Below are 25,274 nucleotides of genomic sequence, written 5' to 3'. Positions count from 1 at the left end.
CATTCTCAAATCTGTGAGTCATTACATAAGATGCCTTTGTGGACCATATTGCCTTGACAGGATTAGGGTAAGAATGGAAATAGTTGTTTTTGGTTAATTTCTTCTATTAACTGTTCAATAAATGGTCATGTTTACTTAATTGTACAGATTTGGTCATTTCCAAGGAACCTATGTAGGATTATAAGTGAGCAAGACCCACAGGTGTACTAGGTTTTACGGTTCCACAGGGAATAAATTTTTTTTCTTAATCCTTTGCACAACTTGAGGATATTGAAAGTATTTTAAGAAGAAAAAAGACTGTAGAGATTTCTGTGATAAATTTTCATGACACAGAGAAGACTTGATAAGGAAGTGAGGATGGGAGGAAATAGGAATACCTGTGTACGTTTTATGCCAGGTCTGATGACACATGGACATACATACTGACATGGGGAAATGTGATTGATGGAAAGGCTGTGAGAGCATGCTGTTAAGTAGGAGCAGAGAAGGAACTTGGCAAGACTGTTCAGATCCCTCTGGCATCTGTGTCTTCTGCTCCTTCTCTGTGGGTATAGGCAGGGCATCTTCTGAATGTTAGTATTACACCTAACCCGGGAGGCGGGGAGAGTGGAAATCCAGAAAGTCCTTCCCAGGAGTAAATACCTGCTTAAAGGGAGAAGGCCTGGGGGGAGTCAGAGACACCTCCCTGTGTTTTTTTCTTCACATTCTGAGATGCTGTATATTAGGCAACCAGTCCTGAATCATATCACTTACACACAACTAGGATTTTCTTCTAAGTCAGTTCTCGTTTGCCTCATCACTTCCATGTCGGCTGTGATGTAACATGATGATGATGATGATGATGATGATGATGATGATGATGATAATGTATGTGGTCTTTGTCCCATGACCTTGATAAGGAGCCATTAAACCCCTGCGACTTCCTGGGTGATTGGATAAATATGTTACTTCCAGTGAGTCAGTTCCCTTCAAATATGAGTTTCCTGGCCCTCTGAATAGTTTCAACCATGTGATGAGAGGTGGTAAGCTTTCATTTACACCCCTGAACATAAGAGAGAAGGAGCTGGGGAGTAAATTAATAACTTTGGTCAGTGATATAATCAGTCTGTACCTTCATGCTTCTATCATAGACCCTCCATAATTAAAATGCCCTGGGGCGCCGGGTTTAGTGAACACACTCCAGGTGCTGTGGAGGGAAGATGTCCAGAATGGCCATAGGTCTCTACAGCTGCTCCACTTCTATGCAGTTCTTTTGTTTGGCTGTTTCTGAGTTGCCGTTTATTATACATAGACAATGGAGGGAAAAAGCACTGTCACTCTGTGAGCCATTCTGTTGAATGACTGAACCTGAAGGAGGTCTGGGGGAACAGTTTAAAGCTAGCTCCTTGAGGCCTCTAAATAGGCCTCTCCAAGCCTTCTCGACAAGCCCTTTTCAATAAAGAATCGTCCTGTTCTCTCAGCCAGAATGCCTATCCTCAACACGGAAACGCCTCAGCCTGTTCCTGCCCCCGAGGCCCTAGTTGACATCTGAGCATCTTGGTTGGCTTTCTGCAAGAACCCTGTCTTTATGTCTAGTTCCCTTTTCCTCCTGGTGTGGTGCTTTATCTACTCATCCTCATTGTTCTTGATTTTGAACCTTGCTTTCCTTTTTATACGAAGGGCAGCTAGTACCCACTTTCCCCACCTCACAATGTCAAGTTGAAGGTTGGTCTTGAATGTGACTGAGATATTCAGAAGTGCAGCAATATGAAGAATTTAAATTAAAATGCATAAATCTAGTGACTTTAACTTCATCTAGGCTGGTGGAATCACTCCAGCCCATCTGAATGTCAGTAGTGCACATCACTTGCTAAGGGGCATGCATTCCTTCCCTTTTTCTGGTTATGTTGAAATTCTGCCAGTAAAATTTCTGGTTTGGGGTAAACAGAAGCCAGTGCTGTGTGAAGTCTGCCCTGGTGGATCTGTACCTAGTTTAATTTTTAAATTAGCTTGAAGCTACTTACATTTGGGTAGTGCTTGAAACAATGTGTGTCTGTCTATCTACCTATCAACTATCTATCTACCTATCATCTATCTGTCTGTCTGTCTGTCTGTCTATCTATCTATCTATCACTATCTGTCTATCTATCATCTACTCACCCATCCATCTATTCATCCATCTGTCATCTTGTCATCTTTCTTTACTTCTTCCTTTCTCTCTTTCTTTTTATATACCCACTCATCTATCTATCTATCTATCTATCTATCTATCTATCTATCTATCTATCTATCTATCTATCTATCTAATCTATCTATATTACTGTACCTCATGAGGCAGAAACCACAAAGGAACATTTTAATGTATAGAAACCTTAAGGTTTGATATTTCAAACACTCTATAACTGAATCACAAGATAGGGAAATATTTGCAACACAGAAAAAGAAATACTGAGTTTCTTTAGTATGGAAATTTCTTTTGCGGATCAGTGCACCTGGAAATACTTTGTCCTTATTAGTAACCAAAAATGTAAAATTAGGCCAAAAGATTATTAATTTAACCCATTAATTTAGTGAACATTAACAAACATGGTATCTACTTTAGCTTCTAAATGGTCTAATTATTCAGTACAGCAGTTTTACATGTCTGAGAATTTTCAGAATTTACCAAACTTTGATCCGTTTTACTTTTAGTCACTTAACCCAAAGAAATAGCCATAGGAAAAGAACACAAAAATAGGTATAAAAAAGCATATGCAGAAAATGTTAGGAAGTTGTGCTTTTCAGTATTCTTTAGCATTGAAGGAAACTTGAAGACAACCTAACATGTGCAATAAGAGCATCATTAGACAAACAAGAGCTTGTCAGCGTTTGAGTTTTGAAACTGAATTTGCTCAATAGGATAAACCTGAGGCATTCTGTTCTCCATGCCACTGAGTCATTATCTTCTTAAGACATAAGATTGGTTACAGACACCAGAATGTTCACCTTTTAAAACATACTCAGTTGCAAAATAAAACACCACTGCTAGTCATGGGTAGTATCAAGGATTATATGAAATCAAATACTGGTGCATAGACTGATCCTTATTTCACCCAGATTTGTCCTCATCAGATAGAATATTAGAAACTTCTCTTAAGGTAATATTACTAGTTATAGTGAGTTGAATATTGATGCCCAAAGAGTGATAATTCTTAGTACCTGTGAATGTATTGGAGCTAAAGTGAATGTTTATATGTTGAGAGATACAATTAAGATATTAATTCAAGATGGGCCTTAAACCCGAAAGTGAGACTTTTCCATAGAAGAGCAGTAGAAATGGGCACATGTGAAGAAGGCTGTTAAGAAGGAGAAAGGCACACAGGAAGAAGGTCATAGGAAGGAGAAAGGCACACGGGAAGAAGGTCATAGGAAGGAGAAAGGCACACGGGAAGAAGGCCATAGGAAGGAGAAAGGCACACAGGAAGAAGGCCATAGGAAGGAGGAAGGCATACAGGAAGAAGGACATAGGAAGGAGAAAGGCATACGGGAAGAAGGTCATAGGAAGGAGAAAGGCACACGGGAAGAAGGTCATAGGAAGGAGAAAGGCACACAGGAAGTGTGGTATTGTATTCCCCCAAACTGTGCATGCTAATAAACTTATCTGGGGTCAGAGACAGAGCAGCCACAATATTAAACATAGAGGATAGGCAGCGGTAGCACACGCCTTTAATCCTAGCATTCCAGAGGCAGAAATCCATGTGTTCAAGGATACAGACAGGCATGGTGACTCATCACGCCTTTAATCCCAGAAATCGAGCCTTTAATCCCAGGGAGTGGTAGTGGAAAGCAGAAAGGTATATAAGGCGTGAGGACCAGGAACTAGAAGCATTTGGCCTGGTTAAGCATTTGGCTGGATAAGCTTTCAGGCTTTGGAGCAGCAGTTCAGCTGAGAGCCATTGGGATGAAGACAGAGAAGCTTCCAGTCTGAGAAAATAGGACCAGCTGAGAAGTTGGCCAGGTGAGGTTAGCTGTGGCTCATTCTGTTTCTCTGATCTTCCAGTTCACCCCAATACCTGGCTCAGGTTTGATTTTATTAATAAGAACTTTTAAGATTCATGCTACAGGGAAGAAGGTCATAGGAAGGAGAAAGGCACACAGGAAGAAGGCCATAGGAAGGAGAAAGGCACACAGGAAGAAGGTCATAGGAAGGAGAAAGGCACACAGGAAGAAGGCCATAGGAAGGAGAAAGGCACACAGGAAGAAGGCTATAGGAAGGAGAAAGGCACACAGGAAGGAGAAAGAGGTGGAGACTGCAGTAGTTCTCATGCCAAGGGATGCACGCCCCTTTCAGATACAAGGGGAGGTAGGGACAGGTTCTCCCTCAGAGACTTCAGTGGAGCTAATCCTGCTGACACCTTGGTTCTGGACTTCTGGCTTTCACAACCATGAGAGAATAAGTTTCTGTTGTTTTAAGCCACCAGCTTGTTGTTGTATAGTATCCCTAGATACCTAACACAACCCAAGTATGTTTAGGGGGTGATCCTAAGATATTAACTTATATCAGAAATCAAATACAATAGCATAACCCAAGAATCCTACAGGGGAGCCAGGAATCAGCTCTGCTCATGAATACAAATCTTCTGTCCAAATTACTATTGACTTGGTTTTAAATGTGCCTTTAAATAATTTTAAAGATCCTTAGTGTCTTTTCTCCCCTATCCCCACTTTACCTTCCCATCCTCCACCCCAACCCCAGTAAATTCTCCCCTCTGTTTTTTCCCGTTCCCCATTCACCTGTGTTCTACTGTTCCCCTCTCTGGAGCTCTTTGTTACCTGCCCTTTCCCCAGTGATCCATTTCTTCTTTTCTAGCTTGTTCAGTTACTCCAACCCAAACACTCAAACCTTAAGATTGCCAAGGCTACCCATGCTATTTATTAAGCGGTGCTGTTTATCGTACGAGAAAAGCCACGAGGTACAACAAAAACCACTATAAGAGTTTATTAAGGGAAGGGAACAGAAGGGAGTGCTTAGGCCTATGGAAAGATCATGCAGGAAGAGGGGAGGGATAGATGGAACCCACCTTTACAGGTTCCCCCTGCACATGCGCATATGGGCTTGCATTGCTATGCCACACATGTGCATAGATTGTGTAATCACGCTGTGAGCAAATTATGTGATCATGTAGTGCACAGATTACATAGGACGTAAGGCCCTGGGATGACTAAGCCTCTGACTTGGCTACTGGACAGGGCATGTGTGGTCATGTGTTGCGGGCCGCAGGAATATATCATAAGAACTCAGCTGGTTATGGCAAAGTCACTACCTGGAGGGATCATGGAATTCCTCCAGAGGAAGCCAAATCCCAAGGAGTTTTTGGTGTTACTTGGCTTGTTATATATCAGCTGTCTTCTGTTATGAAAATCATGTGTGCCTTCATAGCTTTCCCAATTGACTTTTCCCCAAGAAGGACTAACAGTGTAGACTGAGCACTCTCGGGACATACACATTCCAGGTAATTTGGAGAACAGCCTCAGGGAAAGGCTTTCTCTGGAATCAGATTATCTCCCTTAGCCACTTTCAAGGACTACAGGAAACACCACCCAGGTGGGTGCCCATTGTTAGTCCCAGGTGGACTAACAATGATAACAGCCCACATGCAAGTCTCCTGACTTACGGTAAATTCCACAAGGAGACACTGCCTAGGAGAGGTGGATGTTAAGTAATAGCTTTACACAATTTAGCTCGGGCCCTCCCTTTTATATACCGGGACTTCCAGGGCACAGGGGGAGAAGAGAAAAGAGGATGGAAGAACTAGATGGGTAAGAACTTGAGAGGAACGAGCTGAGATGGGGAAGAACTAGATTGAAGAGCTAAAAGAGAGGACTAGAGGAACGAGATGGAAGATGAGGAAGAGACAGATGGGGAAGAACAAGATGAGGAAGAGCCAGATGAGAGAGAAGGAAACGGGAGAGGAGCTGATAGGGGAAAGAACTAGATAGATGAGAACCTAGAAGGGACAGAACTAGGTGAAGGAATTAAGATAGAACCTAGAGGGGACAGTAGATAAATATAGAGAGAAATCAGGCAAGAAAGGAGCTAGACATGAGAACAGAACTGAAGCTGTGTATAAAGGATGTTATGCAAGAAGAATTAAAGCGAATGGACCAAAGAACTCTGCGTGCGTAGACTGATTTACCGACCTTAAAGAATAGATTCTCAGCTGGTTGATAGAGCCTTCCGCGGACCCTGGAAAGGAGACTATTAGGGGCTGGACCCCAATAGTCCCCAACAGTCATGTAGTTGGGAGAGTGGTTAGGAATTCTAACAAACCATGTGTTTGAGGATCTTCTGTACTATTAAAAAAAGGAAACAAATAGAAACAAGAAACTTGGTAGAAGTAGAATAGAGGCTACACAGGAAGAAGGAAACATCAGACATTGGTGGTTAATGTCATCAGAACAAGAAAATTATAGCCGTAAACTGAGAACCAGACACTATGGGAAGAGATTCAGAGGGGGAAAATGAGTTCTGAGAAACTTAAAGTTTGAGAGTAGAGAGGTAAACACAATGGGAGGTTTATAAAGTGGAGGAAATAGAACAGACAGCTGAAAATAGAAAACAATAAATAGAACAGACAGAACTGAAAATAGAAAACGATAAGTAGATGGGAGGGAATTATCAAGCAATAAAAAATGATAAGCATAAAAAGAGATGAATCTCTAGAGAAGCCAGTTGAGGGCTGTGAACACTGTGGAAGACGAGCCACTCAGCTGCAAATCAAATCATTATTGTAAAACTAAAGTGAGAAATAAAAAAGACCAAAGCCAGCTGAATTAAGCTGAGGCAGAATGCGTAACCAGGGCTGGCACAAACATCACTTCCCAAAGCCACTTGGAAGCCGAGAAACACAGGGGCAATGATTCCAACCTAGAGCGTTCCGCTGCACTAAACTGTCAAAAAAAGGTGTGTGTGGAAGAAAAATCACTGGACATATAAAACCCCTGCAAAACACAGACATCTGACTTCCCTAGAGCTTGGCTATGGACATGGCACAGGGAAGTCAGGGCAGCAGCTCATCAGAGCTCTGAATCAGACAAGCTTAGAAGAAGAGGCGGGACAATGAATTCAAGAAGGGAACAATGGAACTCAGGGGTCATTTCTTGCCTTTCTGTTATGTGAAAAATATACCAAGGAGCCATTAGAATCATGGGAAATGTTTGTGGTAGATTTATTAAAACTTAATCAATAGGAATTCCAGCAATCAATAAACCCCAAAAAATTGATTAAGAAAGGGAATGTAATTTTCCCACATAGCATATTCTCTAGTGTTCAATGTTTGCACAACTGGAACCATTTCAACACCAGATTATTTAGTGAGCATTGTGTGGGTGCACAGTGGGATGATGGAAAGTAGGAGAGCCTTGTTGACTCAAGAGAGCTTATGTTAGAAGAGGCTTACATAATGTTTAACATAATAAGTCAACAGGGAAGTGTATAAGACAGAAAAATAGTGTAAACACAATGAGGGGTGTGGGGATCCATTTCAAAAGAAATATAAGCATTGGCTTTGTTGCCTTTGGAGGGATGATTCCGGGTAGATAAAAGGGAATTGTATTTAGCCATAAACACTGACTTTTGACGTACCCAATAATGGGTTGAGTTATTTGGGTAAAAATAAGTTCAGCAATGTTAAAGTTTGCAATTTTTGTTTCAGGTATGTGTTTGATGTGCTAGGGAATCATGGCCATGAGAAATGTAATTATTCAGTCCATTGACTCTTGTTTTGAAATTTCACTGGGAAGATAAGCATTGTCAGAATGTGGAGATTTTTACAGAAACATTACTGGTTTCTATAACTCAGGTGTATTGTGTGTATTTACCTATAATGTGAGGGCTTTTTCTCTTCTAAATGGTTTTAAAATAGAGTAGTTAACAGAGCAGAACAGCTCAGTCTTAAACAATGCAAGAAGTCAGCCTCCAGTAACTGTTTTGAGAATTATAACACCTTCCAAAGATTCGTAAATTTCAGCTATATTGAAAAGCCAAACATCCTTCCAATATTTTCGTAGAAACAAAGAAAAACATTGAGGGATTTAGGTCTATATGAAGGTAAAAGATTTGGATTTAAAACCCAGAAGGTCCAAATTTGTACCTTGGTTCCTGCTTCATACAGTTTTGGGACTTTGGTGGCACTGCTTAACTATTCTCTGCATCCGTTTTCTCATCTGTAAACCGGGATTGGAGACATTAAGTGTCACATTAAGTGACAGTTGTAGGGCTGGAGAGATGGCTCAGTGACGAAGAACACGTACCACTCTTGCAGAGTTCTGTTTCTAGCACCCACCTCAGGTGGCTCACAACTCTCTGTAACTTTGGCTGCAGAGGATCTGATACCCTCTTTCAGCCCCTGCAGGCTTCAAAGTGTTTGCATGGCTCCAGGGACAGACCTGACTGGGAGCAGCGAGGGAATAAAGAAAGGACACACACACACACACACACACACACACACACACACACACACACACACACACACACACACACACACAGAGCTAGCTGGAGACAGTGGGCTGGACTTTCTGATGGAGGAGCCTCAGCACCTGGAAGCTCAGTGTATTTATTATGTACATTTGAACAGGGAGGTGAGGTGATTACTTACAGCCGAACAAGGAGGCAGCGTTAGTGATACAGATACTCAAGAAGGAAGGGTTTATGGAGTACAGCTGGATCAAGTAGACAGTTTTAGCTAATCTCAGTAGGAGCAGTTTCTGTAGTCTTAAGGCTATAAATATCTGGGGAGAGAGAGAGTGGCCATCTGCACACTGTCGACGACAGCGCTCAGACCCCAGGGGAAGGCTTTGCCATTTCTTTGAGCCCAGCCCAAAAAAGGCACTGCAGTTTTCCTGTGTGTCTGAGTCTTTGGAATCTTTGGCATGGCCATGCCTCATCAACAGCACACATCGACTCAGGACTTCGCACACTCAAGGCTTCTCTCACGTTCTACGGAGGCACTTGTGCACAATAGAATAGATTGTAATAACTATTTTGCATGATATCAATAGGCAAATGTAAAAAAGCATCCTAAATAGAGGCTTAAAAATGAAAACATGTCATGCCAATTGACATGCTGCTTACACGAGAAGGTGGTGGGACAGGGTTGGAGTGGATTCACCCTTTGACTTCAACTCTTGTGAGCAGAGTTTATATAGTCAATTGGGAGAAAGTTATTTCTAGAATTTTTTTAGTTTTGTGAAATCTTTACTAATCTTTTCCATTAATTTGGTGAACATATTTTCAAGTATGATTTAATAAAATTGAATTCTGCTTTGCTTCTTGAGGTGATAATGAATTCTTTGCACATCTACCATCACCTCTACCCTAGAATGAGGGTGGTTTGTTGTTTGTACTTTGCTGTAGATCTCATGGACTCCTGGTGGTTTACCTGAGTGTAGCTCATAACCCCTGTACCTTGGAACAAATGGCCTCATACCTGAATAACTGCAGAGTGAACTCAGTCTCTCTATGGCACATAAAGTTATCAGTGTAGTTTTCCTTTTCCTTCCTTCCTCCCTCCCTCCCTCCCTCCCTCCCTCCCTCCCTCCCTCCCTCCCTCCCTCCCTCCCTCCCTCTCTCTCTCTCTCTCTCTCTCTTTCTTTCTTTTTTCAAGATCCTGTTTCTCTGTATAACAGCCCTGGCTGTCCTGATACTCACTTTGTAGACCACACTGGCCTCGAACTCACAGAGATCCACCTTTCTCTGCCTCCTGAGTGCTGGGATTAAAGGTGGGAACCACCATGCCCAGCCGTGGTGTGGTTCTTTTTATATTATGAGAAATTACCTTTTAGGTTATGTGTGCTATGTCTAGCTTATAGTAGACAATCTACTGAGCTGCTCACAGCTTTCTGGGTCCCTAGAGTTCCTTGGAGACATTGCAGTTCTGTTTACTTAACAGTATTTACTGGTGATGTGGTCAAGATTATGGACTTTATTCAAAGGATGCATTGCTATTATGCAACAGATTTGGAAAACAAAGCATTGTGTATTTTTTAAGCTGACAAAAAAAAAAAAATCCCCCAAACAAACAAGCAAATAACAGCCTTTTCTCCTACAGAAAGCTTAAATGCTATTAAATAAAAATTTAGTTAAAAAAAAATTAGTAAACAAAACAAAGCAAAACAAGGGGGCTGGAGAGATGGCTCAGCGGTTAAGAGCACTGACTGCTCCTCAAGAGGACCTGGGTTCAATCCTCAGCACCCACATGGCAGCTCACAACTGTCTGTAATTCCAAGGTCTGACATCCTCACACAGACATACACGCAGGCAAAATGCCAATGTACACAAAATAAGAATAAATTACTTAAAAACAAAAAACAAAAACAACTAGCTTTTACTAAAACCCATTGAACCTAAAAGACAATGGGATCTTTGAAGACTGTAATCGAACTGTGCTTTCAGTATTCATTATTTTATTCTGGCTCACAAGATTGTCTTCCTCTATTGTTATTTATCCGTATTTTAAAATGTCACTGTTAGATTCCTGAGTAAATGGACTTTTCTTTTTTTTAAGTAAAAATAACACATTTTCTTTCTTTTTCTTTTCTTCTTTTCTTTTTTTTTTTTTTTTTGCGTTCTGGGGCTCAGACCCACAGATTTATAAATGTTAGGCAAGTCTCCTACCAGTGAGCTACAGTCCCAAGCCTGCCCTCAAGCTTTCTGCTGGTCTTTAAAGAGGTTCTTTCTAAAGAGTTGACTTTCTTGCATTGTGTAACTCTCCACACAGCAGCCTTGGGGCTGACAGTGATAAGAACATGTGCTGCCTTCTTGGCGCTGCAAAATGGTCCCCAAGCGTTCATTCCCTGACCCTCACCACCACCCTGTCCTGTAGCCATGTCAAAGGTACGTGACTTTTGTGGTCACCCTGTCACTGTGAGTACCGCACGGGGTGTGATTCTCACCCTTCGGCCAGTTGTTCGCTTTTGCTCACTTTTGTGTTCCTGAATCCCCATAGCTGACTGCTCGGCGGAAGATGCTTTAAAGATGCCCATACAGCTGAATTTACTTAGAGACATTCTATTTTGATAGACCATAATTTCCTTCCTACATATATTTATGACTATCACAGTTCGGTTTTTATGTAAGAATAATTTATTTTGCAGATCGCTACTGCATATGAGTGGGTTTGCATTCATTTTCTTTTATTCCTTCATGGAGAACATTTGTCGGAGAGTTGAAAGGCCGTGTTCACTGACCAAAGCTGAAGGATGTCAAGGCATGTTAAGATCATAATCATCCTCCAAAGATGAAAGAAAAAAAATGGGTCTGGGAACTTCAAACAGTGCTTGCTGCGGCCCCCGGAAATGTCAAGTGTGGGATACTAGTCAGTCAGTCCTTCTTGCTGTGGTGTAGGGGGGCACAGCTCATGAGGTTTCAGGTGCTTTCTTTCTATTCTGCTTCCTTTAGATGAGTAATGTGACCGTGGACTATTGTCTTGACATCATAAAGAAGTTTGAGGTTTCTGAAGAAAATAAAGTGAAAAATGTCCTTGGGATTGAAGGTAACTGGTAGTCTTAATCTGTGTTTCTCATCTGCTACATTAAATTTTAATTACAATTTTTTAGGAAGCAAACTCGGGAAATAGTCATGGAATTTCAGGTAATTCAGATACAGCCCGAAAGCATATGTTTTCCTTCATAGCTGAATCTCTGGTTTTGTGTGTCTCATTTTTACAGTACTCCTCAAGCTACCATTGTGTGTGATGAATGCCAAGAAATATTTGGACTTTGCTCAAATGGATAATTATTTTTAAAGAAATAGTCATGTCCTGATGATTTCAGGAAGGGAAATTTGGCCCCCAAACAAACAATCTGCAAAAGTTGTGACTTCAAAATAAACATTTTTTTAAGTAAAATATTAAAAATTGATTTGTTTTTCCTAATTGGTAGCATTTCAGAAACTGTTAGAAACGGAAGTCTTGTGAACATTACCACCTTATTTTATAGCTAAGGAAAGTAAGACCAAAGAAAATTAAATAATTTACTTACAACAACCACCCAGAATCTAGCTCCTAGGATTTATACATAAATAATATGGTATAAATATAGCTACTGTGTGTATAAGCTATATGCCTTTAAAATATGCAGAGAAATAAATTATAGGCTGTGAGATTTCCCAAGCAGAACAGATAACTTTAACTGAAGACTAATGGGAAACTCAACATGCCTCAAGAACATGCAAAGCCACAATTGATTGCTGACTTCTGGTGTTTCCCTGCTCCCAGTGTGGACAGATAGGTGTGTGTGTGTGTGTGTGTGTGTGTGTGTGTGTGTGTGTGTGTGTGTGCAAGCAAGAGATCAGTCTTCACTATATTACTCAGGTTGACCCTGAACTTCTGGTCTCAAGCAGTCAGGCTCAAAACAACATACATGGCTTGGCCAGGAACCTTTAATGCCAAGTACTTATTTCCTGGGGTGGAAGAGAATTAAAATGAAGGGCAATAATTTGAAATGTTCTATCATTAAAACTATTTTAAAACAGAAGACAAACTAACGTGGGCCTCTTAAGACTATACCAAGATATAAATATTTTTATTGAGGCTTCCTTCAAAGATGCAATTAAATATGGTCCCTAGTTATAAACATAAAGGTTGCCATGAAGAAACTCTGAAGACTCTGAGGATATTTACAGACTGAATTTCACCAAACGAGTCTCAAAGATTTGAAACAACTTGTAATGGTGACTACTTGTGGTCACTCATATCTTAATTCATGAATCCATGACAATGGCTGCCTCTTCTACTCAGATTTTATATTTTGAAAGCTTATAGAAAAACTGGTAGATTTTCTACACAAACTCTTAAGCACCATTTCTAAGTTATTTATGTGAAAACCGTTGGCAGCATTTTCCCCAAAGCCAGTTTCATAGTTAGTCACCCTCTGAATTTAGGTAATGCTGAAATGTTTTAGCCTTATACTTTACCATGTGCTGTCTTTCAGAACATCATAACAACTTAGCAGTTACTGGTTGATTGAGGTATAAATATGGCTATAATGCAACTCTGGTCACCCCTGAGGTCACACTACATAAACATAGCTTGAGTTTACTAGTTAATTAATGCATTTGTCATGACAAGATGTCAATTCATTTTTCTATAAGATATATTTAAATGGCTACTCCCTGAAGTCATATTTTTGGATACTCTTTTTGGCATCATTGCCCCAGTTGCCAGCACACACATTGTCCTGATACTTGCTTCTGACTACTCTTGGACTGTTGTTTGTCTCTCTTGGCATCAACTAAGCAGATATTCTTTGGAAGTTGTGTCATTTCACTCTTTCCTCCGAAGGCTTCACGAACTTCATGCGTAGTCCTGCTTGTGACGTATTTAACCCTTTGCACCATGAAGTGTACCAAGACATGGATCAGCCCCTCTGCAACTACTACATTGCTTCATCTCACAACACATACCTGACAGGGGACCAGCTCCTTTCTCAGTCCAAAGTGGATATGTATGCACGGGTGCTACAAGAGGGCTGCCGATGTGTCGAAGGTAAGTGTGGTTTGTCTGAGCTCGGTGTGATTGGTTAATAGGCCAGTTAGATACCAGAGCCCCAAAAGCTATTTCCGTACTAATTAGAAATATTTGTTCATTGTAGAGTCATTTTTCTCTTTGTCTCTTTATTTTCAATCATGTGCCAGTATTGGGGAAGCATACTCTGAATTGTTAATAAAATATTATAGATAACAATCTACCTGAAAAGATGTTTTAAAATAAAAAAAAAACCAGCAAAATAGTTTAGGACAACTATCTCTTTTGAAGAGACTTCATGGTCTACATTTATTAAATTGCTAATCAGTTTCAGTGGCGAAGACACGGACATGAGTAAGATGTGGTATTTGACTTTGAAGAGCTCGCAGGTGATCAGGGAGCACATACATAAAAATGTTAGTCTGATATGAGGGTTCTGTGGGTTGAGTCACAGGCATGGTAGAGGAGTGTTACTATACGCAAATAGAGTGTGAGATGAAATTAATCAAGCACAGCTGGGTCAGGCATGATGGTTTTAGGTTCAAGTTTTGATTTGAGGGCAGGTGACGAAATTTTTCCTGTAAGAGAGAGGGTTGTTTGGGCTAAGTGCTTGAGGGGACTAGATCATCATGATGGGGAAGGCAAGGCAGTGAGAGCGCAAGGAGGCTGGTCACTTTGTATCCACAGTCAGGAAGCAGAGAGAGATGGATGCTGGCTGGTCATCAGGTTTTCTCACTCACCCCCCTTTTATTCAGTCTGGACTCCAAGCTCATGGGATGACATCATCCACGTTTGAGAGGGCCTTCCATTCTCAGCTTAACTTCTCTGTGTCTTCATCTCGTAATAGAAAATGCACTCTGTCTTTTAAGGGTCTCCAAAGCCTTCATAGTCAATACTGTTTAAGGCTTGGTTTCTTCTGAGACTCAGTTACTCATAACTGTGAGCCTCCTCTAACAACAATACAATAGCACAGAGAATACAACCACTTCTAAAGGAAGAATGGGGGTCTAGCCCAGAAAGATCCCTCCAAAGCAACCCTGAAGTCCACGAGGGTGAGAACCAAGCCCTGCATAGCTACATCCAGCATGTGGAGCTGTTGGCAGCATCATCTGGATTGAAACAAGCGTGAGAAGTCCTTTCTGCCAGCTCCGTTGGCTGTCATATCTGTGGTTTCTCTCTTGAGCTTGCTTAACTCCATGAACATCTTACATCTCTGATATCTCCAATATCTGTGATCTTCACTGCAGCTTAGGCCCACCTTCACATCTTCACAGCTGATTGAGGAGCCCCGTCTGGGGAACCCTACCATGCCACAAGTTCCCTGACCTCAAGGGATGTTTCGAACCTTGGTCCAAATCCCCATAACTCCTCACTCTTGCACCTTGCACGCCTGCAAAACCAGCTGCATGTGACTGATGCTAAGTTCTGCTACTGCTTGAGGTGTGGCCTGGTCCAACTGGACCATCACTGCAGTGGCCTCTGTGTTCTTTTGTGGTGGAACCTGGGGAAATACTTCCATCATCAGCCTGACTCAAGCATGACACCCTGAAGCTCTTTTTGTTGAGAAAATGAAAGGTTTTCAAATAAGTTTACATTGTTCCATTCGGGAGCTTTGGCTTGTGCCCTCCTTGTGCCTTGTCCTCAAATCACCTTTCTCATTGCCGAGTGCAAAGTCCTGGATTTTCCTTAATGCCCTCCCTGATTGCTGGGGCTTGAACTCAGGGCCTCAGGCATGTTGAGTTTGTGCTCTACCATCGGAGCTATACCCCAGCCTAGTGGCACTAACTTCTATAATAATTGTAGCCCGGGTGTCCCCGCCTGCCCTGTGCTCAGTTTTAACACTTCTTTTAAGAGCTGATTTTCTCTCTGAACTGAATATTTCCATATCCTTGTGCTCCACTTTCTGCTGTGTCTCACTGTAAATCTGGATAAATGTAAAGGACAATAATAACAAGACATACCATGAATGTTACTGTCTGACAAATAAATTGATCCATTATTTTTATATCCAATTTCATTTAAGTTTCAGGACACAGGCAGGTCCAGTCAGATTCTTTGCCAGAGTATACCATGGATAGCCTCCTAACAGAGTTCTTGTTTTCCTCTCTTCTCCTTCCTGTCAGCATTCTAGACTTTGAATCCTACAGCAGAATGGCCTATTAACATTCCATAGCTTTGTCTTAGTTAGGGTTTCTATTGCTGTAAAGAGACACCATGACCATAGCAACTCTTCTAAAGGAAAATATTTAATTGTGGTGACTTACTTACAGTTCAGAGGTTTAGTCTATTATCACCATCGTGGGACATGGCAGCATGCAGGCAGACATAGTACTAGAGAAGAAGCTGAGAGTCCTACATCTTGCAGATCTGTATGAAGCTGTTGCCTATGGAAACCAGCATATTATTTTCTAATAAACTTTTTTATAAATTGAAAGATTACACCCTGAAGCAATGATACAAAGCATGGCACAGTGGCATGTGAACCAGCAACATGGTTATTCATTGTTATTACCAAGTATTAGATACCAAATAGAATTATACTGCTATGCTTCTGTACACCTGAAAGTACAGTATATTTGTTTACACCAGCAATGCCACTAACATGTGAGGAATGTCTTATGCTAAGACGTCGCTACAGCTACTGTGCCACAAGATTTTAGTTATGTTCACTTCAGGCTGGAAATCATGGTACACCCCTTCAATCCTCGGACTTGGGAAGCAGAGGCAGGCAGATCTCTGTAAATTCAATGCCAGTCCTAAGTAAACCCTAAGTAAACAAACAAATAACAAAAAGAAAGAAATGTTTATTTCAGGGCTGGAGAGACAGCTCAGTGGTTACAATCACTTGCTGCTGTGGTAGAGAACCAGTCAATGTATAGTGCACAGAGGGCATCGGATCCTGTATTCATTAAACATCAGCAGAAAAAGAACTGATAAACTAGAGTAAGAAAGGGAAATTGGGAATAGCCAGTTGCGTTTAAGGAATGGGCTCACACAATTGTGGGGTGAGCAAGTCTGAAATCTGTAGACTGACTAATGGTTAGCCTGAGACCTTGGTTAAAGGCGATATTTTAGTTGCGTGGGCTCAAAGCAGGCTCAGGCAGGACTTACATGTCCTACTTCCTTTCTGTTGCTGTAATCAACAGCAACTTTCAGATGAAAGGATTTCTTTGTTCAGTTTATTTTAGCTAATAAAGAGGAATTGTTTTAGAAGACTACATTTCCAAGAGAAACTTTGGTAATGCTAGTCTCCTTGTGATGTCTTTGCATACTATAAGCACTCAGAAGCAAACACCCAAATAATTTATCCTCTTTAACTTTTTGTTCTGCTAAGTATGCCAGAATGTTCAATTCTCTCTCTTTACATCTTTTTCATAACTGTAGTATGTATAAGTTCTAGTAATAATCCTAAACGTTTGTGGTATTTCCAGAGATGTTAAGAAACCAGATATTTTATATTGTTGATGTGAACGTCTGTCTTTGGCAGTTGACTGTTGGGATGGCCCAGATGGAGAGCCAGTGGTCCACCATGGTTACACTCTCACTTCAAAGATTCTCTTCAGAGATGTTGTGGAGACCATCAACAAGCATGCCTTTGTGAAGAATGAGTAAGTATAGCAACACATGGGAGCTACGCTCCACCTCTAATAGCCCAAGGTAATGTGGTTACAGGAGCATGCCCTCTCTTGGATCCCTCGCCTTTATCCCTACTGCCTTGGTTCTCTTCTTTCTCTCCAGCAAAGATTGGGAACAAGTATACTATGGCTTCCAAGTTTGTGGGTTCTTGTGACCCACTTACTCCTTAATCCCATTCTTTCTCATCCTGTCTCCTTGAAAATATCCTTGCAAAGAATGACTTCTGAATTTCTAAACCCATAAAGCTTGGAAACAAGGTATTATACATAATTGTTTTAATTTTTTTTTGAGACTTTATTTTTATGTGTATGAGCATTTTGCCTGAATGTATGTCTCTGCATCATGTGAATGCAGTGCCTGTGGAGGCCAGAAAAGGGCACTGGATCTCCTGGGACCTGAATTAGAAACACTTCTTAGCTTCTATATGGGTGCTGAGAATTGAACCCCAGTCCTTTGGAAAAGCACCCAGGGCTCTTAACTTATGAGCCATATCTCCAGCCCCATAACAGCTATTTGATACTACATCATAATTTAATAAAACATAGACTGTCAGACACTTCAGGATACTTAGGACATCCAACACAGAGAAGATGAACCGTTTCTTTGACTTCACACTTTCTCTTAATTCTCATTTCCCCTTTGGTTCATGCTCTGTACTGATGCTATGGTTTCTTTTGTTGTTGTTGTTGATTTTTCAAGACAGGGTTTCTCTGTGTAGTTTTGGTGCCTTTCCTGGATCTCTCTCTCTAGACCAGGCTGACCTAGAACTCACAGAGATCCGCCTGTTTCTGCCTCCCAAGAGCTGGGATTAAAGGTGTGCGCCACCACCACCCAACACTATGGTTACTTTTGGAACCATGAACGCTGCTGTAATTCTTGTCCTAGTGCTCTTTCTAAAGCTTCTTCAGGACCCAGGATGTCTTCATGCCCGTCACATGTGGCTACTTCCTTCTCTTCCAGTATTATCCTCCTCCATCATTGCTGCACAGAGACCTAGCATCTGCTAGCAACGATTGCCTTTCATTTTCTCCAACAAGCCCAGAACTTTTACAACTCCCAAACCAGTGTGTGCTATTCTCTGCCCCAAATACCCTTCCCACCATGCCACCCGCACATGCTTCCTTTTTATACAACAAAATGATTTAAGCACCACCCCGCTGGGAAGCATATCTTGACCCACAGCTGACTTACCCTCTCTTTCTTGATACTGAAGTATCTGAACATGTAGCTGTCCCAGCATATAATACCCTGATAAAAAGGGTGATATCTTGCTTCCTTTTATAGGTATGAGGTGGTAAACTCATTGAAAATATGGAACTGTATTTCAGTAATTATTGATTTCTTTCTGTTTAGCAGGTACTATCAATATACTAAGCATATGAAAAAGGGTTTTTAAATTAAAGAAGCAAATTAAAATTGTGATTGCATAAAAATCAGTATTTTAGAAGCTAGTAGCCTTTAAAATCTCTAATATTTCATCCTATTAATTAACCATGAGGTTGAGATGTGCTCTTCTAATGAGAGATTCTTGCTGCATAGCAAATTTAGTCTGTGGCATTTTTACAGGGAAGAATTTAGTGCTAAATTCAGTCTTCCAAACCCTGATTTCTTTGAGTCTTACATGTCAGTATTTCCCATTTTATGAAATAGTACCACCCCCATACCCCAGAGGACCCTCTGGTTCCTAGAATGCTGACTTCATGTTTATGAACCCTTAGAAGAAATGCACTATAGTGGCTGGAGAGATGGCTCACTGGTTAAGAGCACTGGCTGCTCCTACAAAGGACCTGGGTTTGGTTCCCAGAGCTCACATATTTGGCTCACAACCAATTTTTTTTTTAAATTCCAGGTTCAATGGCATCTGACACCCTCCTCTGGCCTTTGTGGGCAATGGGAGTACACATACATTCAGGCAAAACACTCATGCACATAAAATAATAGAAAATAAATGTTTAAAACAGGAAACACTTTCAATGAGAATGTCATATACTTGTTTAGGACATTAACAAATTTTGGACCTTTTATTTTCCTTCTATTTTTTAATGTTCCCCTTTACCAAGGTTTTTTAACTTTGCCACTATGGACATTTGGGGCAAGATCCTATGTGGTAGAGGAGCAATCTTGTGTACTGTAGAGCATTTAGTAGCATCTCCAGCTTCCACTCACCAGATGCTGGCAGCATCCCTAAATCGTGCCCACCAAAAACTGTCTTTAGACATTTACAAATGCCCCTTAGTGGGATGAGGCTCAAAATCCCTTCCCCCATTGACAACAGCCTTATTCTTGGTGGCACTAGATACTCATGAGCTCTTTCTATAGGAGGTGATAATTTAAAATTGGTTTTGTTAAAACCTACACAATTGCAAGACATCTTAGGGTTTTTTTGTTTGTTGGTTTCTCTTCACAACACTCTTGGATAAAAACCTATGAGAGAGCCCAACCAGCCAACAGACCAGTCAGGACAGCAAGCCTTCGTTGGCTGGAGGCACCAGCACAGGCCTTTCTAATTGGACAGAATTTAATTTGAAAAGGTCACGGGCCATTGTGTGGAGCTCGTGCTTGCCCAAGACATCTTTTTTTTCTTTACACAAATGTGTTAGGCAATTCAAATATTGGTTTGTGTACTCTGAAAGATCTCACATATTATTTCTGAAGATTCGTGCTAGAAAACTAAATTCTGTTTTGTTTTTCCTGCTTTGGCTGCCAACCCCCCAGATTTTGGGAATCACCTTCCATTTTCTGTGCTGAAACCTGTGTGCTGCTATAGCATGGATAGTGGGTTGTTTTAGACATTGATGTGGGGTGTATGTGTTCATATGCCACATTGCACATGTGGGTATTAGAGGACAGCTAACGGGAATACCTTTTCTCCTTCCACACGTGGGTGTTGGGGATCAGATCCAGGCCATCAGCCTTGGCAGCAGCTGCCTTTACTGGCTGAGGCTGAGCCAGCTCACTGGCCCAGCTTTTTTTTTTTTTTTTAATTGAACACTAGTGTTCAGTTTTATTTAAAAAAAAATGTTGGGGAGGCCTGACATTTGATGTATAAAACCAAGCTGCATTATGTTATTTTTTCCCCCTTAGTTCCCAAGCTGGGACTGCTATATTTTTTAGAGCAAGTAATGGCCTTTAATGATATGCAGTAGTCTCTGTGATTCATTTATACATGTGAATAAATATGAAAAAAAAATGACATCATGAATTTTCGTTCCTTAGGCTTCATATTTCATATATATGCATACACACACACACACACACACACACATATATATATATATATATATATATATATATATATATATATATATATATTCCTCAATTTTTGCCTAACATTAAACTATTGTTTAGCCTTTGTGCATGGCAAAGTGTATTTGCCTGGAGGAACTTTTTTTCAATGCATTCTTAATCTTTCTGTTTGTTAGTGCCATTTTAATCATTATCAGTATTGCCCATTCAGTGGCTGGGATTTTAAGAAAGCATCACTTGCAGATTCTGTTGCCAGGTCCCCACGATGCCTGTGAGCTGGCTGTGCTGAACGCCCGTGGAATTGTTGCTCTTCCCTCAGGTTTCCAGTTATACTGTCTATTGAGAACCACTGCAGCATTCAGCAGCAGAGGAAGATTGCTCAGTACCTGAAGGGAATATTCCAGGACAAGCTGGACCTGTCATCCGTGGACACTGGAGAGTGCAGGCAGCTTCCAAGCCCTCAGAGTCTGAAAGGCAAAATCCTAGTGAAGGTAATGACTTCAGGGGTTACAGCCCAGACATTAATGTCAACTAGGTCTGTCCTCCCTGGTAACAATAAATAAATAATAAACAAACCAACAAAAGGGAAAATGATTAGAATCAATATGTGTGAAAGGAATCTGTATACATGTCTTATGTTAATGTATAGTCACACTTTCAGAAGCAGGTTATGGCTGATTGAATGCTATGGATTTGTTTTGCTGGCTGTCCATGCTGTGCAAGCTATTTTAGTCTGAGTGAGTTCCCACAGAGAGCTGCGTATGGCAAAGTGAGGTGCAAGAGAGGAGAAAGCTCTCTGACTCCATGTCTGAAGGCATTCTGTTAGATTCTTTTCTTCTATTTCAAGCTCCAATAACTGTCTGTCAAAAGGAAAAAAAATCTTCATGGTTGGTTGGTCTTGGTTATGTGTGTGAGAAGCACTCACTTCAGACAGGAACATGGGCACAGACATAATGCCCCTCAGGACCTGTGTGTATGAGAGGAGAGGGGGTGATCGAAGTGACATTTTATCAAGAGATTTTCCAAGGGAGAAAACTTACTATAGTGAATATCATGAATGCAAATGATGGCTAGAAAGACAGTTCCTTGAGTTCTCAGATTTCCAGCTCTGTGATTTCACTGATCTCCAGTGAACGTTTTCTTTGGACTAAAATCTTACATGGTTGCCTTAGTTTGAGTTTAGAATGATAAAGAGTAGAGAGTAGACTAGACTACTTAAGAAGGATATGTGTCATGGAGAAACAGTAAAGTAAGAGCCCATTGTACGGGGGAACTCTAAGAAAGATAATGAAATCTTTAGAGTTAGTCAAAACATGCTTTTCTAGCAATTATATCAGAAGGATAGGTCCAGAGTCCATCAGAGAGGTGCTGTCAGCCTCCTGTGTAGGTACATTTTGAATGAAAGGTCCTGATAACATGACAGGTAATATTAAGGTCAACTTGCCCAACTTGGCCAGAGGTAACTGCTGTGCTAAAAACTAGTTTCTGCATTCAAAATTGAAGAATTATCTATATAATATTGTAAACACCTCACATTCCTTACCCAACTATAAGAAAATTGCATGTAGACTGAAATGGTTGTTTGGCTGGGCACAGTGGCACATTCTTTAATTCTAGCCCATGGGAGTCAGAGATAGGGAGGATCTGTGCAAATCTGAGGCCAATCTGGTCTACATAGTATGTTCTAAGCCAGTCAGAGCTGTACAGTGAGACTGTGTCTCAAAAAAAAAAAAAAATCTTGCTTTTTGGACAGTGGGAGTTAAGATAGATATGTGGTGTTCCAGGACTTATGGGTACCAGAATGTATCAGGTAGAAGGTCCGAGGCAATTTTCGGAAGGGGTGGCAGAAGTGTGAGCTATGGGCATCCCAAATGTGTCTGAGATCCATTCACTATTGGTTTCTTAGAAGTTAAGGAAAAAGCTGGGCATGGGGGCACGTGTCTTTAATCCCAGCATCCAAGAGGCAGGGAGTGGGAAACGGGGAGCCCGATAATGGGATAATCCCACAGAGTCTGTTGAAGATCAAAGGGATTTATTCAGGGTTTAACTCATAACAAGAATAATTGAGTTGGTTGCGGAATCCAGAAGGGGTGGGTATGACAAAGAGAGACAAAGGAACAGGCCACTGCCATGTCTTACCTCACCAACTCCACGAATCCTCTGACTAAAATCCTCTGAGTCCTCACCTGAAAGGCTCCAGACAAAAAAAGCCTTTAGTTCCTGTGTCCTCACGTCCTTATATACCTTTCTCCGCCCAGCCATTAAAGGTGTGTGTGCTTCCCAAGTACTGGGATTAAAGGTGTGTGCCACCACGGTCTGGTCTCTATGTTTAATCTAGTGGCTTGTTCTGTTCTCTGATCTTCAGGCAAATTTTGTTAGGGTACACAATACATCACCACAGTGTAGCTCTTAGTGGAATGCTTGCCCAGTGTGTGTGAAACCCTTGGATCAATTCCTGTCACCACCTAAACTGGCCTTGGTGATGTACACCTCTAATTCCTATACTAAGGAGTGGAGGCAGGAGGACCAGAAATTTAAGGTCATCTTCAGCTACAAAGTGAGTTCAAGGCCAGCCTGTAATATATGAAAGCCTGTCTAAAACAATGCACAAATTTGTTTTGACCACTTCAGTCTCAGAAAGGCCATTCTGTAAGTTAGAGAACATATGTCAGTCTCCAAATCCTAAAAGCTTGATCTGAATGCAGACTTCATTTTTATTACATGATTATATAACCTTTTGAAATTATAACTGAGCTAAAGTCTAGGGTCAAAGGCATTGGGTGTACAGGAGCATTCGGGACAAGGTCAGCAGGTGAGATCCCTCTCACAACCTGAAATACCATTCATGTGCACAGAGCAGTTGCCGAGTTCATTCCGTTCTTAAAACATTTCTATCTCTGTTTTGAGTTAAAAATGCCAGATATTTGATTTTTCAACCTTTCTTAAAAGTAGGGGGTGCACCCTGCCTACAGATGGCCCATCAGGTGAACCTCCCTCTGTCACTGAAAAAGAAATAGGAGGAGGGTCCAAACTGAGCCCCTCCAGCTGAGGGATGCTGGGAGAGGCCACTGGCTGCCTATCTGCCAGCAGTTGCTGAGGCCACTGTGTGGATGGTGAGGTTCTAGACAATGATCTCTGTCCCTTCTTGTTTTGAAAAAGGTATTTTCACTGGATTAGTTCTGCTCCCCCTCCCCCAAGATTCTATTTGTAAGTCTATTAGGCATCCATGGCTGCATAGCAGTTCCCCCCAAATTTAGCAACTTGAAGTAGCAGACATTATCCCAGAGTCCCTGCTGGGTTTTCTGCCCAAAGCTGCAGTGGAGGTGTCAGGTGGTACTGCAGTCCCCTGGCAGACTGGGGAGAGGAAGATGTACTCTAGGATCAGTTGGTGGCAGTGGCTGGCAGGATGTTGGCCTAGAGACTTCTAGTTCTTTGCCACGTGGTTCTTTCCACTGAACTGCTCACTCGTGTGTGTGTGTGTGTGTGTGTGTGTGTGTGTGTGTGTGTGTGTGTGTGTGTGTGTGGTGTGTGTGTCGGGGCGGCGGCAGCGGGGGGGGGGGGGGGCAATTGCTATGTTCTCCATGTTTTGGTGGCCACTAGGTCCAGCCCACATTCAAGAAGAGAGCATTGCAATAGGACAGACAAGAGCCGGGAGGCAGCTGTGACACTTTGGAGGCTGCCCATCACTACAGCCTCAGCCACTTGCCTGAGAGCCTGGTCTGCTCACCCCGACCCTCCAGCATGTTCTGGGGGCAACTGCAGATCCCATTAATATTCCTTTCTGCTTCCAAGTCAGAAGCCTACCGATGTAGATAGCTACCTTAGAGGTCTCTCTTATCAGACCCCTGGGACTTGCCTTCTCTTGGCTTTTTCTCCTTTTTAACTTTTTCTGAATATAAGTTGGGAAATAAAGAAGAAGGGGGGAAACCCATAGAGGTACTCACTCTTAAAAAAATTTTGTCTGTGTATGCATGTGCACACATGTGTGTGTGTGTTTGTGCGTGTGCCTGTGCAACACAGGTGGGTGTCAGAGGACAACCACAGGTATCGGTGTGTGTTTTCCACTTGGCTGAGGCAGCCCTGTCAGTTTCTGGGGGTTCCCCTCTCTCATCTCCCATCTTGCCATAGAAGCCCTGAGATTATAGACACAAGCTGATGTCATGCTGCTTTTCGTGGCTTCGGGGGGTCCAAAGTCAGATCCCCAGGCTTGTGAAGTAAGTGTTTTATCCTGTGAGCATCTCCCCAGCTCTGGATACATATTTCTAACAACTATCTACTTCCAAATTATTTGGAAGTATCTACTTCCAAATTATTCTCCAGTGATCTCATAGATCACTGTGATCTATTGAGTACAGACAGTCCACCTCCTGTGTCTGAACTGAGCCTCACAGGTTTCGTTCCCTTATGTTACATAGCATTTATGTTACATTAGGTATTATAAATAGCCTAGAAGTGATTTGAGGGAAACAGGAGGATATACAGGGTGTTGTAGCAAAGACTTGAACATCTTTAGGAGTTGGTGTCTGAGAAGCGTTCTAGAGCCCATCTCCCATGGATGCTTAGGGCTGTACGTTATGTAGCTCAAATCTCTTCCCATCTTATGAGAGTTTTCCCGGCCAAAGGTCCCTGATTTCTAAAATGTACTGGTGACTGGAGAGTGGCCTGGTCCTGAGGACTGTTGTGTAAGCTACATAGTGGTCCTGTGAAGGGAGGACTGGATGCAAAGGGGAAGCAGCAGGCAGCAGCCAAGGGCAGCTCTGCCCCCTGAGGACAGCAGGCTGCTCTGGGGCCACAGTGGCTTTGGGCTGCTAAAACAAGATGTCCTAGTCTGAGTAACTTAAAAACAAAGAAGTTTATTTCTCTGTTCTACAGGCTGAAAAGTCCAACTTCCAGGTTTTATAATTCCCTTCC

The 25,274-nt window shown here is 41.7% G+C and overlaps 1 protein-coding gene across 6 annotated transcripts in view; it reads left to right on the top strand.

Annotated features, from left to right (window-relative positions):
• The window catches only part of Plch1 (phospholipase C eta 1), a 221,904-nt gene that overhangs the window by 153,067 nt on the left and 43,563 nt on the right, over positions 1-25,274 (top strand). For all 6 annotated transcript variants that reach the window (XM_042279101.2, XM_042279098.2, XM_076574186.1 and 3 more), the window contains 4 exons: positions 11,417-11,510; positions 13,299-13,502; positions 16,969-17,089; positions 20,683-20,854. In XM_042279101.2, coding sequence (XP_042135035.1) covers positions 11,417-11,510; positions 13,299-13,502; positions 16,969-17,089; positions 20,683-20,854 — 591 coding nt within the window. The remainder of the gene's footprint in view (positions 1-11,416; positions 11,511-13,298; positions 13,503-16,968; positions 17,090-20,682; positions 20,855-25,274) is intronic.

Source organism: Peromyscus maniculatus, chromosome 6 (genome assembly GCF_049852395.1).
Source record: "Peromyscus maniculatus bairdii isolate BWxNUB_F1_BW_parent chromosome 6, HU_Pman_BW_mat_3.1, whole genome shotgun sequence".
Classification (NCBI taxonomy): domain Eukaryota; kingdom Metazoa; phylum Chordata; class Mammalia; order Rodentia; family Cricetidae; genus Peromyscus; species Peromyscus maniculatus.
The sequence above is the reverse complement of the archived record's forward strand: the minus strand, read 5'-3'. Positions and strand labels throughout refer to the sequence as shown.